This window comes from Agrilus planipennis, unplaced genomic scaffold (genome assembly GCF_000699045.2).
Source record: "Agrilus planipennis isolate EAB-ADULT unplaced genomic scaffold, Apla_2.0 scaffold82, whole genome shotgun sequence".
Lineage (NCBI taxonomy): Eukaryota > Metazoa > Arthropoda > Insecta > Coleoptera > Buprestidae > Agrilus > Agrilus planipennis.
Window position 1 is genome coordinate 20463 of NW_020442454.1, and position 19501 is coordinate 39963.

At 29.9% G+C, this 19501-nt stretch overlaps 2 protein-coding genes across 6 annotated transcripts in view; both read right to left on the minus strand.

Moving 5' to 3' along the window:
- Positions 1-13789, minus strand: part of LOC108739376 (serine/threonine-protein kinase mig-15) — a 23787-nt gene extending 9998 nt beyond the window's left edge. For 2 of the 5 annotated variants that reach the window (XM_025980552.1, XM_025980550.1), the window contains exons 1-12: positions 13501-13789; positions 13256-13321; positions 11201-11408; positions 10766-10942; positions 10419-10700; positions 9981-10155; positions 9398-9667; positions 7423-7513; positions 7064-7084; positions 4559-4860; positions 4076-4223; positions 2700-3524 (exon numbers count right to left, since the gene is read on the minus strand). In XM_025980552.1, the coding sequence (XP_025836337.1) occupies positions 2700-3524; positions 4076-4223; positions 4559-4860; positions 7064-7084; positions 7423-7513; positions 9398-9667; positions 9981-10155; positions 10419-10700; positions 10766-10942; positions 11201-11408; positions 13256-13321; positions 13501-13566 (2631 nt within the window). In that variant the 5' untranslated portion in view covers positions 13567-13789. The remainder of the gene's footprint in view (positions 1-2699; positions 3525-4075; positions 4224-4558; positions 4861-7063; positions 7085-7422; positions 7514-9397; positions 9668-9980; positions 10156-10418; positions 10701-10765; positions 10943-11200; positions 11409-13255; positions 13322-13500) is intronic. The other 3 variants (XM_025980553.1, XM_025980551.1, XM_025980554.1) reach the window with 3 other exon arrangements.
- A 3258-nt stretch (positions 13790-17047) lies between these two features.
- The window catches only part of LOC108739379 (division abnormally delayed protein), a 454546-nt gene continuing 452092 nt past the window's right edge, over positions 17048-19501 (minus strand). The window contains exon 8 of the mRNA XM_025980560.1: positions 17048-18321. Coding sequence (XP_025836345.1) covers positions 18152-18321 — 170 coding nt within the window. The 3' untranslated portion in view covers positions 17048-18151. The remainder of the gene's footprint in view (positions 18322-19501) is intronic.

The following is a 19501-nucleotide window of genomic DNA, read 5'->3' on the forward strand; positions in this document are numbered from 1 at the left end:
ATATAAAATAATTTTATAAGAAAATAATGTGTATAATAGTATAAATATAAAATCTAAAATAATTCTATTTGAGGTAATGCACTTTTAATTTATACTACTGCAATAGAAGTATGTCTTGATTTTGAAATTTAAATAGTCTTGAATTTAAATTTTTGATTAATAACGTTTTCCAGAACATGTAAGTGCAATGGAAAATAATTCAATCGTATATTTATATGAAATAGCTTAGGATTAAACAGAAACAATTTTGAAATATATACATGAAAACCGTTTCCATGTTTTAGCGATATTTGTTCCTTTAGTAATAGTTACTTAATGTCTAAGCTTTTTCATAAAATCGAATCCTCTCCGTTTTAAACAAATTTTTATATCTACAAAACAAAACTTACATCTGTTGGCAGTATATACAAGAGCAAATAATTTTTGATAACGGTAAGAACGGAATGATTAGAAAACCAATAATAATAATAATAATAAATGGTAAAACGTAAAGCAATGAAAAATCTAATAAGAACTAAAACAAAAAGTGAAAACATAACCAAGAGCATTACGCAAACAACACTAGGATGGCAGCAGCTGCAGCCAGTCTTTAATATCTTTCATCGTCATGATCATCATCGTTATAATTTCTTCATGCTTACTGCAGAAATTCCAAGCATGCGATGCATTTGGTCAAAGTTGCAGGTCCAAAATCCGATGTTCGCGTTGAATCGAAGGCGGCTAAGATTTCTATGTTAAATCCCGTCTTGTTAGTTAAGCAGCACACACTTAAAAGATTGTTAAATACGAACAAAATGACAAGAGACAGTGATTTGACAACACATGGTTTTAGTAATGATGATGAAAACAGAATTAGAAAATTCACTTTATTAAAGTACCTATTTAATAACACGTCAGAAATATTATCGAACTATTCGAATGGATAATATGAACTCACAACTTTGAACATACAGATGACCGTGTTAATCACAGGGATTCATAAAACCTCAGACAAAATTTAAAATAGACTAACGTTAATCTATTGTCACTAACTTGGTGTTAGGTTTTCTTAATTTTATTGAAATCTAATTTTATTTATTTTATATTTGAACTTTATGAAGAAGCCTGTCCAACATAATCAATGCTCTTAATAAAATTAGTGCAACTTTTTATATTCAATGCAATTTCCCAAAAACAAGTGCACATTAATTTACTTTTTATAACTAAAAACCACTGATAGTAGAATTAGAGTAAACAAGCTCATGTGTTTCTTAATGGAATGAAACACAAAATTAAAGAGATATTTCTTTTTATTTGGGCATGCACACTGTGCCAGAAAAAGAAGCATCATTAAATAAAGATGAAGGGTACCACTATTTTTCAATTCACGGTTCATCCCAATTACAAGGCTGTATGGTACTAGCTGTATTGTCTATATACTGAAAACCGAGTGGAAATTATACATGGAGAACTAAAATATATTAATTAGCAAATGAAGTATGAATTGAACTCCATTTTTAACCGTCCTTTCCCATAATTACATCATTTTACACATATTTATGTTGGTCCAATTGCGTTATTTGTTAATTGTTATTCGTAGGTTAGTATCTTAAACATCTTGTTTAGGTAAATAATTCCACATAAATGCAAGGTGGTATCAGTCAAAAATAATCTACGAATTGTAGGTAATTTTAAAGTTAACATACGAGAAATTGAATTTTTATATTTATTATAAAACAAAAATTCCAATAGGTTGTAGTAGAGAAAATCTCTACTATCTTACATAAACTCTATTTAAGACTCAACTTCCAATTTATTTAATAAAATCCATTGGCCATTGTATTACGTGTATTGAGTACTCAAAATAATGGAAATAACTACAAAGTAACTAAATTTCTTTCAAAGCACTAACTACCTATTTCTAATAGTGAAATAAATTGTTGTATTCAACTAACTCTATATGAAAAATGCAGTAATACGACCTGCGGTACCAGTTACCTTAAGTAGGAATATTTAAAATAAATAATGTAACTTAAACAAACGCTCTGTGGTACAAAATCACTAATAATAGATATAATTCAAAATTTACTAGCAAAACTAATTACGTAAAACGAAAAACATTTAGGAGTATAAGATGAACAATACCTACAATTTAAACGCACGGTTGTCAAATCTCTGCATGATTTTCAGACTACTAAAGACCATGCCTTAATTAATTTCGAACTTGATCTTTGGTTAATTACAACACAGCTTTTAAGAGCCGAACTTTTGTGTTTTTAAGTTGATCACTATTAACGTGAGGTTGGCATCATTATTTTTACTAAAAAATATATTACAGCTTAATTTTTTAATGCAAACTTAAAAAATCTTGCGTTTCGAGTTTTGAATAATACCTTATTATAAAAAATTGCTATTTATAAAAAAATTTGTATTTTTATAGGATTTGTAAGTAAAACCATATAATCAAAACTCCTTCTGTTAAACTTTTGGGAAGTTTTTATTCCACCAAACGCAAGACCCATTAATGGCACAAGTAATGAAAATGGAGTTTTCATTAAATAAAAATATATGCAACTGTCAATAGCTGATCTTCACATTTGGTTAATTTGTACCAACTTCACGTAGTTATATTTTTATTGTCGTATTAAAAACTGTTCATGTTCGAGCTCTATACTGCAATGAAAAAGCACCTCCTGAAATAATATTTTGGGAAAATTTACCTGTTGCAGATACAAATAATCGTCTCCATCAATGATACTACTAGCGGTCGACGTCGACAGCGCTATGGAATTTACGTCAACAGGTCGCGAATTGCGCCTTCGCATAATTTCAGCCTCCTTGAAAAACTGCGACTCAAAGTCACGTCTGCGTGCCTCCAAGCTCTCGCGCAGCCCTTTGCGCGCTTCCGAACGTAATAGAACAATGTCCGATTCAGTCTTTTCACGTCTTGGCTTGTAAATATTCGGATCGAGTCCGGAATCTGTACTTTTGACAGGTGACTTTATTCGAAGATAACTGTCATTATTGTTAATTTTTGGTGTGCTACCGCTAGATGATGTGCTAGCTGGCGAATCAGAACTCCGTTTGATAAAATCAGTCAAAACGGGTTCGCCAAGATTTTTCTTTCCTATGCCTGCATCCGAACTTCGTCGATTATTGAAAATACCGCTCGACTTAAGCGGGTTGCTTCTTTCGCCAAAAACTGCCGAGTGGCGCGAGCTGAGGGGGAAAAAGTCTGAATTTTCACGGCGAAAACCGCGGAAAAACGGACCTCCTACTTTCGAATCACTCTCCATTCGACGGTGGTTAGACGACGACGACGCTGCTTTGGCTTCCTGATTCTGTAAATTTCGTTTATTTGTATCGTTCGATTTTGCTGCGGAAGGAGAACTGTTAGGTGTCGATGTAGCAGGAGCATCCTGTTTCGACGGGAACTTGGACGGGAAAAACCTGTCAAAGTCCCAGTCTTTTAACAACGTCGCCTCATCAATTTCTTCTTTCTTTTTTTCTTGCTGATCGCCGGTAGTTAGACTGGCTGCAGGCTGCTGTTATTTTATGAACATAAGAAAAATATTACGTAAAAATAAACAAATAAGTACAATATTGGAACACAAAAACAATGGACGACAAAAATTAACAAAAACCAGCATAATATACATCAGTTTAAATTTTTTCTATTCTATTATTCTTCCTGTGCCGTTGTCGTGGTTCATGGAATTAACTTTCTCAGATGTTTTATCATTCTCTACTGACACGGTATATTTAACATCATCACATTAGACACGACTGAGCTCTAGTTGATTAACCGCTGCAGATGTCATTAGTAGAGAACGGCGAAACACATGCAAAAGTACAATTCTGCGATCCTTGGAAAACACCCGGGAGGAAGCTTAGAATAGTATTTTTTTTGTTATTCAAATGAAAGTAGGAAGAAACATATATCCAAAAAAAAACAAACAAAACGAAAAAACCAAAATTAATAGGTCATTCGTTAATAATGTCTTTACAATAATACTGTAGAAGATAACACTCCTGAAACAGCTCCTGGACAATTCCTATAACAACTAATGTACCTACAAGTAACTTGTAATCTTACCCTTCTTAATACAAGAGTCTTATCCCCCTGTGCGTCATCATCATCAGGGGTCGGTGGCAAAGGCCTGTTGGGAGCGCCTCCGGATGAACCCGTAGCTACTGGACTAGAACTGCTAGGAACTCCTTCTGCTACAACCCCTAATCCAGGCCTGAAAGTGAACTCAGGACTAACAAAACAAAACGAAACCAAACAAAGAAAGTAAATAAAAAAAACAGTAATAATTGTATTTAAAATTAAAGACAAATATAAATTGAATGAAATTAAAAATAAAACACACATAAAGAGTATCAATATTGTGGACAATTTAAAGAGTAAAAACAAAACAAATAGTAAAATGAATAATAAAACCAAAATATGGAAAGGAAAGGAGATTAAACATTAGTTAATGTTGTACTTTATCTCTTAAAGAAAATATGTTTACGAATAATTAAATGTATAAGTGTTAAAACAACGTAATTATGATAAATACAAGTTAGTACTCACAGTGGTTTTGGAGGGTCACTAGCCAATAACGTGCCATCATTTCGTCCTCTACCATTATCTTCCGGTTCCGATTCACTTTCACTATCTACCAACGGATCGAGAATATTACTTGGCACTTGATTGCCAACAGATCCGCTGTTGTGATTAGTAGCAATCGGAGTGTGATTATTTGCGGAACTGGGTGTAGTTATGTTATTATTAACAGCCGATTGCGACTGTTTACTATTACGATTATTTCTGGGCGGAGCTTCCGGCTGTTGCACACCTAATTCGTTCAAATGAGCCGCAAGTACTTCAAGTTCCTATGAGTTAAAAAAATCAGTTTCATTACAACGCATCATATCGTTATAAAGCTAGTATTACGGACAAAACTACATTTATTATCGTAAAATTATCGAAAAACTGCGTTTAAACAATTGACAGTTTGTATGAACCAAACAAAAAATAATGGCAACAGCATATTGTACTCACTTTCCACACAGAAAAAAAAAAAACAACGCTCGAAAATTGTAGACTGCATCATTTTATGTGTGGTTAAGTAGAGTAAAGTAAGTCATAACTAGAGTTTGGTATATATACACAAAAAAAATAGTAAATATATGCATGCAAATATGCATTTTTTTTAATGACTTAAAGCACAAGATTTTTATTTGTATAAAAAAAATTACATAAGGTATACACATGTACAATTCACAAAAGAATAACAAACATTATCTTTAGACAAATTATAATAATGATTTTCTATAATTATCCATCCAATTTCAATACTTTGTTGGTTCATGACCTTTTAAAATGCCGTTTATGTGAACTAATTTTTTAAATCCAGAATTTTTATTAAATACGAAGCTGAATTTATCTTTAATTTCGAACAGTCAATTTTTTCCTTAACCGCAAGGAAAACGTTAACATTTTCATTCAGTGATATAAAAACAAAATTACTCTATATATAAATTAAATCGCTTTTTATATCAGAAATACTTAAAATATTGTGACATTTAGCAATGATCGGTAGAATCAAATTCACTTACAGTTTGTATTTTTTCGAAATTTTTTATATAAAAAGACACAGTTTAACAAATTCCGCGTCTTGTTATGACAATTTTTAGGGTAAAGGTAAAGGTACACCTGGATGTTTTTCTTCGTAAAATTGTACTCTAAGGAGAGCTTTGAAACACACTTTTTTTACATTCGCAATCAATTTATTTACATTCGGGGTTCTAGTCTGACAACTTCTGCAACCCCATTTACGGCATGTGCAAATGTTTGTTTTAGGTAAGAAACGGCAATGTAAGTTGTCATTGAAAAGACATTAGTACATGGTTAATAAATTTTTAAACATTACATGATAGATACGGATAATTTGTAAATAAGTTGAATTTTACCAAAATATGCATTTAATTTAAATGAATGTCTTATTGAAAAGTCTTAGAAATATGCTTGCATATAAGTTATATGCATTTTGCATAAAATCCGAACTCTAGTCATAACTAACTTCGCATGTTACAAAATATACGCTACTGCTTATTTACCTGTTGCAATATGAGGGAGCACGAAAGATAGAATACGTGCAGTATATTGTTGAATAAAATCAATTCATACACAATCTCTCAATAATATTACTACACAGTTTGTTGCTTATTACTGTAAAAATGATAACTGCGAATCTGCTACTATAGATTTTGATGTGTGAACACATTAACGAATTTCTGAAAGTTAGAGTTAGGGAAGTTCGACTGTATCAAAATATTCAGTAACTAATCAGTGATCATTGGTATTAGCCGTTGATAATTTATATAAAATGTTTATAAATTAACAAAACAAAATGTATACTTTTTAAACGCCAAATTAATAAAAATAAAAGTTTAAAAATAACTGTTTGAAACAAGGGGTTTTAAATCAAATATAAGTTTTTTGTACATTTTATGAAAATTTCATAAAATGCCTAATTACTTTACTAAAGTAATCAGTTATTTCATATTATACGAAATGACTAGGACACAATACCTATTTAGGGACTGATACCTGCTATAACCAATAAATAAGCTGATTCTTACATGAAAATCCTAAGCATTTTTATAAAAGAATTATTTTTTTATCAGAAAGCAAACTGAAAGAGCACCACGTATATAATCACATGGCGTATTTAATGTAAATTTGCCCAAAAATTTAACAATACTTGACAGTAAAATTATTCATTTATTGGATATTAAACGGTGAAAATTCTCATTACGTTATAATAATTGTGTCGCTTCAACTTACAAATATAATAATTCTGTGATAAAAGTTTATGATATGCAGTGACTTATTTAGCATTTAACGAATTTTAGTAGGATAGTGTGAACGTTATACTTCAAAATTTTAGCATTTTGTTTATAATTATAAAAACTTATAACATATAACATAACTTAATTAGAAAAAGAAAAAACAAAACTGGTCATAGAAAATAAAAATGCATGAAGAAAGATAGTATGTACCAGAAAAGAAAAAGGAAAATCTAATACATACCTCAGGATTTCGAGGTGGCACCTGAAGTTAAAAGGTGAAACATCGACATGAAATAAATAGAAAAGTGAAATTAGAAAAAAGCGAGTCTACAAAAAAAGCAAAATACAAAAGTAGAGAACGAAAACTCAACAAGGGTTAAAAGAATAGAAGAGAACCATAACAATATTAAGTTTTTTAGTTTATTATTTAATTTAATTTGATTTAATTTTTTAAATCGGTGTCCGGTAAGTAAATTTTTATCAAAACAAATATTTGAAAATGAAAAAAATTTAAATAGAAAAACATTCAATTAAATGCATCAACATTCTAATAATAGTTGAAGAAAAACAAAATTAATTACAAATATAGGAAAAACTCACCATTGGTTTGAACATATGTTGAGATTGCGAGTTTCGCTGAGGTTGCTGTTGAGATCTTGATACGGCATTTTCTGGGGGTGGTGGCAGTGGGCTATAAAAAAAAATAAATATCACAAAATCAGTCGAATTGCAGTCGTGCTTGTCGTGGTGCAAAATTTAGAAACATTTTTATGATTAAGAAAAAATAGATTTTACAATAAAAACAGATTAAATTTTTCCTGTTGTATATTACACCGGCGAAACTCAAGCTAAAGCTGAGGAGAAAAATCTAATTGACACTTTTTGTCAGATAAACATTCAAACTAGGTACCATGAAGACTAAGATGCAATTAGCAAAACAAAAACATGAGTCTACGGTGTTAATAGAAAATAATATGCTCTTTTCAGTGCATTTCATCTTGTTCGTGTAATATTTGTTCACGAGATATAGACGAAAATACTTAATGAAGTATTCTTTTTCATGATTTTATGGGTAAATTATATAAGTTTGTAGAAACCTATCTTTTGCTTAGTTATACATAATTAATATATAGTGTCTCACTGTGACCACCCAATAGAATATTTCGGAAACTACTTCGATTTAGAATTTGAAAATATGTACAATGGCGTTATTGGGTATGCTCTCCTTAATTAAAATAACGGCATCTATGTAGCACTTCCGGTTATACCGGAAGTTGACATCGACTTCGTTTATTTTAAATGGAACATCCTATATATTATGACGGTTATAATTCTACTTATGATCCTAAGTAGACTTTTCTACCTCTAAAATTTACCATTTCTGAGATATTTTTTTTAAAGTAGCACAGAGCAGTAGGTAGCGGAAAAGCATGCCTACTTTACAATAAGATCGTTGGAGCATAAATATTCTCCGAAAAGATAGCTAAACCCTCATGCTTCCGATTCATACTTTCAAAGTGGGTTAATTACATACAGGGTGTTAGATGTTTAATGGCGGATTTATTTATTTATTTTTAGATTTATGCAGAATTTTATTCTCTTTCGAATGGTACTACGGTTACCTGTACCCATCTCTAATTTTCAAATTATTTACTATCCTTTGTGAAAACAACTAAAATCGTTTAATTTTTTACGATCGCTGAGAAATTCTAAAACAAATAATACAAGTTAATTGTAAACCAGAGTTGACAGATTAGGCGTTTCTCTACAATTGACGATTTTAGAACATGTCTTGCGCCAAAATTTCTATTCGGCGATTTTGAAAATAGAAATTATTTATATTAGTGTATTTTCTTTTTATTTTCTTGTTTTGTTTTTTAATATTTAACATTGATGATGGGTTATTGGTTTCGCGGTTGTATCGTCAGATCGTATTTAAATAATTGAGCATACCAACCGAAAGTATATGCATAACACCATCTAGTGAAGAAAATATGCAAATATTTTACTTTGTCAACAATCGACGTCTCGACGTTCAAATGTTTCTTTGGCTCGTTGATACTTTAGTTTAGTTTAGTATGTTGGAATTAACTTTTAATTTTAAATCGAAGTAGTTATAGAATATCCTAATGGGTGGTCACCGTGAGACACTGTATATTAACTGTGTCCAATTTTAACGTCATTATTAAAAAACTTACAAGAATATTATATGCATTGATTTATTAAAATGACATTTAAATTTTGCACGTCACAGACTTGGGCAGACTATAATGTAATTTTTAAAGTTTTTACCTTCAAATCTGTTATTTTTTCAATTTCTTGCATAATAAAAGATTCTCTGCTCTTATTTCTTTTTTCTTAAATACTCGTCAATAGATTAGTAAAGGTGCTGAAAACCTCTTAATAGGAAATATGTTAATCTTATCTCATACAGCAAATTTGTTTAATCAAAATCAGGCATTCATAAGTAAGAATCCAGCTTATGTTGGTAACATATTCTGAACATGTTAAATGGAGACGACTGCTAATCCTCTTAAAGTGATGAGTCCAATATAAATTATTTGTAATAACATACCGTCTAGGAGCTGCAGGCGGTGGATCAGGAACAACAATAATTCTCTGTGGAATTGGTGGCCTAGCGGGTGGACCTGGTTCTGGTATCTCTTCTCGTTCTTTCTCCTTTTTCGAATTCCGTGGTGGAGGTTGAACATCCTGATGTAGCGTACGTCCCTCTTGAATTTGTTGGAAGTTTCGACGCAGGGTATCACCTCCAGGAGCTTGTACAATACTGCTAGGTTCGCCCGCTAGAGCTGGTTCTTCTTCTTCGTTCTCTGAACCCGAATATCTATGAAATAAGATAACCCGTTTAATTTTTTTTTAACGCCGAAAGAAAATAGGAAGGTGAATAATAATTTAATAAAATTCGACATCAATAATTTCTAAAGAAACACGTCAGTCCTTCAATTAAGTTAAAGAATTCAAACTAAATGCACCAAAAAGGGTTTTGCAAATTTTACAAGTAAGAGGACCCAATATTTCTCCTTTTTTGATACAGTACTATTGCGTATTAGTAAATAAATTAAGCTCTTTAAAGTAAAATTAAGTACGCAGGCACTTTTTAAACTTGAATCATAATTATTATTACAAAAAACACGTACCTGTAATCTTCCCGTTCCTTTTCCTGCTTTCGCTTCTTACATCTGTCTATGTGATCTTTCAACTGTATTCGCACTTGCCTTTCAGTTGGCTGGTCCCGAATGAAAGAATGTTTCAGCAGTTGGTCCGTATAAGGACGTTCATGATAGTCTTTCACTAATACTGTTTCGATAAAACCTGAAATAATAGTTTACGGTTTACTTTTGTTTCCTACAGTTTTTACAGAGTATATTTAAAAATAAATCAGCAAAGAACCCATTATTAACCGCGACATCGAGTGTATAAATAAAATATTCTCTATAAAAATATATCATATTTGGTTTGATTAATACGTCTTATAAATTAGATAAAGGATACACTCTATTAATTCTTATTGTCTTATTACCCTTTATGATTAGTAAAACAAAAGTACAAACAAAACTTTAGAAAATAGCACATACTATGAAATTTTTTGTTCCACTTTTTGCTTTTAAGCCTCGGAGGTGGATTTCTAGGAATTAAAAACAGCGCTCTCATGGGATGAAGCTCACACAGAGGTGGTTGAGACTCGGCCATTTCTAAGGCAGTAATACCTAGGGACCACAAATCACTGCGATTATCATAAGTGGCGTCCGGATTTTCGTCACAAGCAATAACTTCAGGTGCCATCCAGTATGGTGTCCCTATAAATGTGTTTCTTCTTCCTATTGTTCGATCTAATTGAGCAGATACTCCAAAATCAACTGAAATAAAAGCAATGCTTGTTGTTTATATATAATTATGTACTAAAATAAACAAATTCAGTTACCTAGCTTCACTTCTGCGTTATCCGTTAAAAGAACATTTTGGCCCTTTATATCACGATGTATCACTTTATTTAAATGCAAATAGGAAAGACCTCGTAAAATTTCTCGGCAAATGTAGGCAATCCACTCTTCTTTCAAAGATTGGCCCTTAGTAGACTTAACAAGATCAGTAACCGATCCTGTGAACAAAATAATTAGTCCAGTTAGTTGCAGCTTTGAGAGAATGAACAAAACTACTAATTAATAAAGTTAATGTCATAAATTCATCCATACCATTAAGTTCAATTGTCGTGCTAAAAACAGTAATTTTAGATGCTTTTACAAATTATCCATTTTCAAGGAATGTCGAAATGAAAATAATGAAACGTTTTACTTTGCACAAGTCTTTGTATAAGAAGTTAAGTAGACAGGGACAGATAGGTATTGAAATATTTTACCTGCACCACAATATTCCATAACAAGCCAAAGTTGATCATCTTTGCCAGGGGGAGACTTTTTAATAAATGCTCCATAATAAGTGGCAATGTTACGATGGTTTGAATACTTTTTTAATACATTGATTTCAAGTTTTATTTCTTCCTCCTCATCTTCCGTAACGTCCATAACCTTGATGGCAGCAAGTTGTCCCGTTTTAGTATGACGACCCTTAATAGATAAAATAAGCGATAAGAAGACAAACAAAATAGCATACATTCCAATAAGCTGTTAAAAATTCCATATATTTTATATTTGTAAAATAGGTAAACTGCNATTTCTAAGACTGTTTGACTCATTCTTTCCAATCTTCAGTCAATCGTCACAATATGGTGTATCGTTCTATAACACATTTCAAACGTTTCTACCTTTTTTCCGGCGCGTCTACCGTCTACGTTTCGCACCTGTACAAAGCCGTGCTATACACAACTTTTAATAATTTAAACCGTTAGCGAATATAGAACTGATTTCATTTTGTTTTATGTCTCAGCCCTTTTTTTTTAATTTTGACTTATCTGTTTTCTATTTTTTCATTTCTTTCATCTCCCTTAAATAAACGTAACAATCGAATAAAAGAAATAAACAGTACCTTTTTTTATCAGAATATAGTGAATCGAATAAAATAATTTTCAGCTACTACAACATTGACTGACTAATTAATGAACTTAAAATCAAGGTAAACTGTAATTTGTTGCTCCCAGATTAACGAAGTGCTAACAAAGAACTATAAGAATATGATTGCAAAAATAAACTGAAGAAATTCTAATATTTCCGACATTTAAACATAATGTGTATATTATGTATATGTTGTAGACATATGGTTATTTCAATCAAATAACATATGCGTAGGCAAATAACTTTAGACCAAATAAACCATTTCAATTTATTCGTCTAGGCAGATACTATGTATTTTACTAGACAAATGATATTTGTTTAACATTTTTCAGGCCAAACAGTGACGGCGATGTACAATTATACTCGAGAAGGTAAATTATGCAATTATGATATTCATAAAAGGAAATACATAGCAAGTGACTGTTGTCTTCTCCTATTTTACAAATAGAAGCGTATATGTCAATAGACATTTCGACAGTTTGTATACTATCCACTAACCAGCTAGTTTATAAACTAGTCAAGTAAGCAAATTAATAGTAATATATATGCACTATTCGAGTGCAAATGTCTTACTGTCTGGTCTCTATCCAAGTGCAAATATCCTATGCAATTACAACAGTTAAAGAAATAATCTTAAGACATTACTAGGTAATTGGCATTTGTACAGTGAAATGACACTTGCCTAAACCAATACCTTGAAATAATGGTTGAAACAATTCGCCTTGTTAAAAGGTATTTGCCTAGATAAATATTATTTGACTGAAATGATCATTTGTCTGCAACATACATAACACAAAAAATAAATGCTTTAACTTATACCAATTCAATAAGTATTCTTGAAAATATACGTTGTCGTTGTGTTTTTACATGTACGTAAGTAAAAACATTTAATTATTTAAATAGAAGTCCTAATCACAACTAAGTTTTCAAACATTTTTAAGCAACTTTAACAATAAAGTTTGTTAAAGATATCACTTGCATTACTGCATTCGTGGAACAAAAGAGAACTAATAAATATTAGTTAGCATAGTCAAGATATAAAGTTATTGTATTTCTTCAAAATGTATTTATCTTTAATTACATTGTTTATTGGATTATGTCTTTTAAGTAATTTAAATCAACACACAAAGACATTGATAAATGAATGAATTTTAATTTTGTTAACTTCAAGGGATATAAAATAAATAAATAACTAAGGTCTTTACTTAGAGACCACATTGTTTATTAAATTCCTCTTGAATATGTACTACTTTTTCATATTACGTTTAACGTACGTATCATCATATCTGTTTCTGAGAAATTAATTTAATTGTAAAGTGTGCATTTACATTCAAAATGAATCAAAGTAATAGTTTAGTAAGAAGTAGGGTTACCTTTACACTGTATAAAATAAATATTCATACCTTATAAACTTGTCCATAAGTACCATTTCCAACAACTTCAATCAATTCAAATATTCCTGCAGGATCCTAAAATAAAATAGTTTACAAAACACTTGGTATTTTGTTGTTGTATTTATTAGTTAGTCCATAACTCACACCCATTACGATAATGTTTATATTACAATTAAAACAAACGTGAGAATCAGAAATAGCAAGTAACATTCAAAATAACTAAATGAAGGGATTTCACCACATAGGATACTTACTTTGAGAGCACCTAAATCAATTTCGTCCAGTGAACAATTCACCGATGGGGGTATTTGATGCGCCATTTTGTTCTGACCACTAACAATATAAATTTAATGAAACAAATTTATACTTAGCGCGAAAAATAGTAAACTCGATGCCGACATATGTACTAAATTTTTAAACACTAATATCACACTATCTCTAAACCATCAGTACCTAAAGTTATCAATTCAAAAAAATGTTCCTACATGACGATGACACACAACATGTTGACGGCGCACCTATTTAACTGTTTCGCACTCTTTCATCTTCTCATCTCTTTTTAATTTGCCTGTCAGAGAAGAGAGCATGCGCAAATTAAAGGAATTCAAAATTTGTCATAAATTTTTAGGAATACAAACTCGCAGCAGCGCACCTATCCTTAGGAAGCTATGACTAGAATTTGTTGTATTATTCAACATCATTTCAAGATCTCAAAAAGACGTTATCAAAAGATTATACATATATATACAACGTTATTTGAATAATTATAACAGAACAATCCCCACTTATTAAAAAACAGCGAAATTAATAACTGCAATAACCAAAAACCTTTAGTAACAATAATTATTTATTAGTTTTTCAATTTTTGGTTAAGCATTTAGTTTTATTAATGATGATATTATAGGAATTTTGTTTATTTTCTGTTATTTGAAGTGCTACTTAAGTTACAGGAATTACAATTTCCAATTGAATGTATTCAATAAATAATAATAAAATGAACAAAATCTTTTTTTCTGATAAATTGGATAAATATATTACCACAAATTTTCTAGAATTTATTTATATACATATAAATGAGGTATTTTTTAATAACTGAATACGCCAGTGGCGGATCTTGGATATTTTAAGCACGGTGCATAATATTCTAAGGGGCCCCAGTTAAAAAAAAAGTAACGCGTAATTTTAAATTTTTACAAGAAATGCATGATTGGAATGTGGGGACACTTGCAGAGGCCTTTGCATCATCTTTTTAGATCCGCCTCAAGTTGAACTATAAGAGCGAAAGTTCCCACGTTTAAATTTGAAAATTGGTTAGACTCGAAATTTGATTCGACTTTGATTTTTTAAAGATAAGCGAAATTTTGCGAGTCCAAATTTCAATACGATCATACGAATTAAAATTGGCTTAAACCACGTAAAGAACGAAAACTTGCGCGTCCAAATTTAAAAATTAGTTAAAAAGGGACCGAAATTATGAATCATTTCTTTGAATTTCGCCTACACATTTTCGTCAAAACATATGACACCCTGTTATACACACATTAAAATTGTCTTGAAAGTATAAATAACCTAATAAACCCCTAATTTTACAAAAATATATAAAATGCGGGGACAATTGCAAGGGCCCATGAATCGGTACTTTATTCATTCGGTACTTTTAATCCATCACTTTTTATAACATATTTTGTTAAAATTCAATTTTTTCATATCATCCAATAAATACGCGATTATTAATATAGTAGTTTTGGATGATAAAGAAACTTAATAAAAAAGGCCACTATCGATTTATTTCTACCAAAATAAACGTATGTAATACAGAGTAAATATATAATGAATTGTGATCAGGATCTTAAATTTAATTACCAAGCTAAGACTAGTTAGTTTACCATACTATGAAGCCAGAAACAGCAGGTTAGTGAGCAAAAAATAAAAATTAATGCTATTACAAAAAAAAATGTAAGACCACTTTTCTATTATATAGTATTATTTTAAAAACAGTAACTTTAATTGAAACTTTTGGCCAGTCTTGATTCCATTATAAATCGAAAACATATCATAAAAGTAATTATTACTGTTGAGCTGTATGGACTCTTATTAACATACATATATGATATGTAACTCAGATTTGTAATAAATAGTTCGTTTTATTTCTCATCATTTAAAAAACAAGAAAAAATGAACAGCAATGTCAAAAATGTTTTAAATTACATAATAATAAGTCAATAAAATCAATCGTTAAAAGATGAAAAATTGATTGGAACTATAAAATGAGCGGGCAGTGTTGGGTTTATTGATATTGCTGGTAGATACATAATAAAAAAGTAATAAAAAAAACTGACGAAGCTTCGGAAAAATCAAAACTGCTCCAATAGCACCTTCTATTTAAAAAAACATCGTCTAAAGTTTTGATACTTCAAAGTTATAGTATAATCAACAGGTCTTGAAATTACCAAATTTAGTAGATGTAACCAAGCGCTCTTCATTATAATAATATATCTGAGCATAAATGAAACACTTCAAAAGTATAAAATGCTGCGACTAAAAGAAAGTTTTATGTTTATACCACATAAAAAAATTAATTCTTTGCCTGTTTTCAAAACAACGATTAACGTTTACTTGAAAAAAACTCATATTCTAACGTAAAAAACAAATAGCTTTGTGAAAAAAATTGCAATTTATTGTTAAAAATACAGTTTTAAATTACAAAAAGAAATCCAAATATTATACTTTTTTGGAGAAGAAAATAGTACAAATGTAACTTTTAAAATACTTATCTAATTATTCTTTTCAATATCGTTGTTTTAATTCTTAATAATTTCAACTTTTTTTTCTAATTTATAGTTTTTAGAAGTGTTTCAAGTTACTCGTAGATATACGTTACTGATTAAAGTTCTACAACAAATTGAGGCAGTTTCATACCTGTCTTGACTGTGACTAATTCATTATACTCATTTTTTATACGTACATATGTCTTAGGTAGTATCGTAAATAAGAATGAAATAGTCATAACGTTTGCCATTTTCAAAATTTACTTATCAAATCTAACACTTAGAACAACTGGAAGTATTTTCTTTTAATTTTACAGCAAATATACAAAGATTGGCTTCAGTTTACTAACATTACACAAAGATATATATAATTACATTTTTTAAAATCTTAAATGTAACTTTAATAGGCTAACTATTTTATTTATTTATGTATATGTCATATAATTATTAGTAACTGTACATTTACATTTAAACGGTAAGATCGTATTTGTGAATGCTGCACCATTTTACATTTAATATATTCTATGCAACGTTTACAAAATAGTATTTTTCTTCTACATTCAGTGAAAAGTATTTAGGAAAAATTGCATTTCGTCGGCCTAATAAATAATAACAATAAACTGAACGTTCTTTCAAAAAAATATGATTTTTTTATACATTAATTTAGTTACCTTTTACAATTAAATAACATTATTTTAATCACAGACAATTCTGAAAACAATTTAAATTTAAGAACTTAAAAAAAAACGTACATACTTCCCATACCTTCTCACATTCACACCCAAATTCAAACAACAGCTAATAATCATTTAGTTAAATAAGTAGGTTACTTTCTAAGCTATCACAAAATTTTGCTTCTATTTCAATAAAAAAATTATTCAATCAACCACTTTTACACACAAATAAGACATAAAACAAACTTTGCTTTAACAAACAATTATAATTTCCACTTTTTAAATTGTAGTTAAAATGATTTAAAATCTTTATTTTGCAACATTTCATTTTCTAAAAATTTGCACCTTCGCTTCGGAATTTTAAAAATAAATGATTAAGCATACCGTACATCATTTTTTTATTTAAAATTTGAAAGTTTTATAAACATTTACAAAATCATTACGTTTAGAAACAATGCAAGGGATAACCTTGAGTGCTTGCAAATAATTCAATTTCCTTTCAAAAAATGAGCTTATTTGAAAACAAATTTGAAAAAGATCATTTCAACGAAACAATATTAAAAAACTTGTTCTTAGATGAAAATATTGTTCAGATTTGAATCAAATCTGTTAATGGTAATTTATCATACACAAATTATCTTTTAATGAAAAGAATTTTACTTGGACGATACAATGTCATTGAATCTCAATCTTTGTAACAAAACTTTTTTGAAAAGGGAAAATAAGTAACTATTTTAAACTATAATGCTACCATACTGTATTTCTAATTACTTCAAAAACACTTCGTTTAAAATAACGTAACCAAAAGTTCTGTGTATGTAATGGAAAGGTATTTTAGCAAAAATTCCTTTTCTACTGAAACGAAATGCTGCAAATAAGTGCGACGTTAGTGACATTTCTATTTATTATACATATTACTAACTACATATTACGTTATGTTGTTGGCAAATTTATAAATAACATCTATCATACTACATGCAGTCTCATTGTATGCTATAACTGTAACGGCCTTTCGCAGCCCCACACTCACACTACTTGTGTGTTAAAAATATTTATATGAATATTCCAAAAGAAAAGAGAAAAAGATATGTCACAGACATAAAATAAATAATGATCAACAGCCAATTTGCTTACCAGTGACTTTCTTAATACTGAAATAATAAAGCCTAAAAGAAAACCATTTCTTAAATAAAGCATAAATTAAATATTCCACTGAATACAAAGGGTTTTTAAAAGCTTTGTAATGGAAGAAGATGAGGAAAAGCTGCATTTTCTATCACGTAGTCAAATCTGCTCCATCGTAGTTTAGTGCCAACAGAGCATACGCGTTGTCGTAAATATTTCTCAAGCAATAACCAACCGATTAACATTTAAATATCATAAACATCTTTCTTTTTTCAACGATTTTTTTTATTTTTTAAGTCTGTATTTTGATTACTCAAAGTTCAGTTAGGGTGGACCCATTAAAACCTAGTCAACACTAAAACTGTAGGTACCACTAAAACAGAGTAGAGTGAATTACAGTACGAAGCAACTCCTGCACTAGGTGGTTGTGATGGGTAACCGCTGTTGTAACTGTCCTCGTTATCGGTTCGACTTGGAGGATAACTGTTATCCGTATCTGAATTAGTAGCTGAAACAAAAAACATCATTATCAAATTGTCATGTATACGTTATAACTTATCCTAGTAAGGCAACGATAATAATTATCATATGATCTGATTATTGTTATGTTTTATAGGTACTATTAATTATTATACACTAGTGGAAGTTACTATAAAAGTTTTAATGTAAAAACAGACTTATTGTTAAACAAAATTAATAAAAATATGGCTGTAATTTTCTCTGTATTCTGTTTCATTAGCAAGGTTACAAGTTACAACCCATAGTTTTGTATACCACTTTGTTTATTTCTACCATTCGAAATAGATCAATTAACACTCTGTATATAAAAAATACAGACGTCTTAATGACCGCTCGATAGATTTCGACTTATATATTTTGTTTATCTTTACATATACACAGGGTGTCCCAAAAAGTACGCAATATGCTCATTGTTACCAAACTATACGTTTAATCCAAAATTATTTCAAACAAACCCTGTTCCCTATTTTATTTGAGGATCATTTATAACATCTTAATTTGATTTATTATACAAAGTGTTCAAAAATAGAAGAAAGATAGAAAGATGTAATGCAAATTTAAATGCTACAAATGATCTTGTACTTTGATTTGTTTGAAATATTTTTGGATTAAACCTATAAATAGTTTGGTCACAATGAACATATTACGTACTTTTTGAGCCTCCCTGTATATATCTACAAATAAACAAAATATTTTATAAACCTATCGAGCGGCCATTGGGATGTCATGTCGACATTTAAGTTTATTTTACACCTCTTTGGTAAGATCTTGTTTTATAAACCCGCTTGAATTTAGATTTGTTAGCTGACAATATCGGATGGTAGAAAAAGCGGAAAGACTACAAATCAAGCGCAGATTTTCACTATTACCCTTGCGCCCTCAGCCCTTACAGTAGGTGGTTATCGGAAATTATCGAAAACAAAAATTAGATGCCTTATTTTTCTCAAAAAAAAAAAAATGGGACCTCTAGTATGACTTTATATTTTACAGTTGCTTTTTTTATAATTCGAATTACAACTTTTCTTTACAAAAAGTTACAAAAAAATCAGCAAAGTACTTCGTGATCGAAAGCATAAAACTTACGTGATTAATAAATTTTGTTTGTATTAGTTTCAACAATATTTTTTCTGAATAATAAAATTTACTCTATCAACACTAATACATAATTC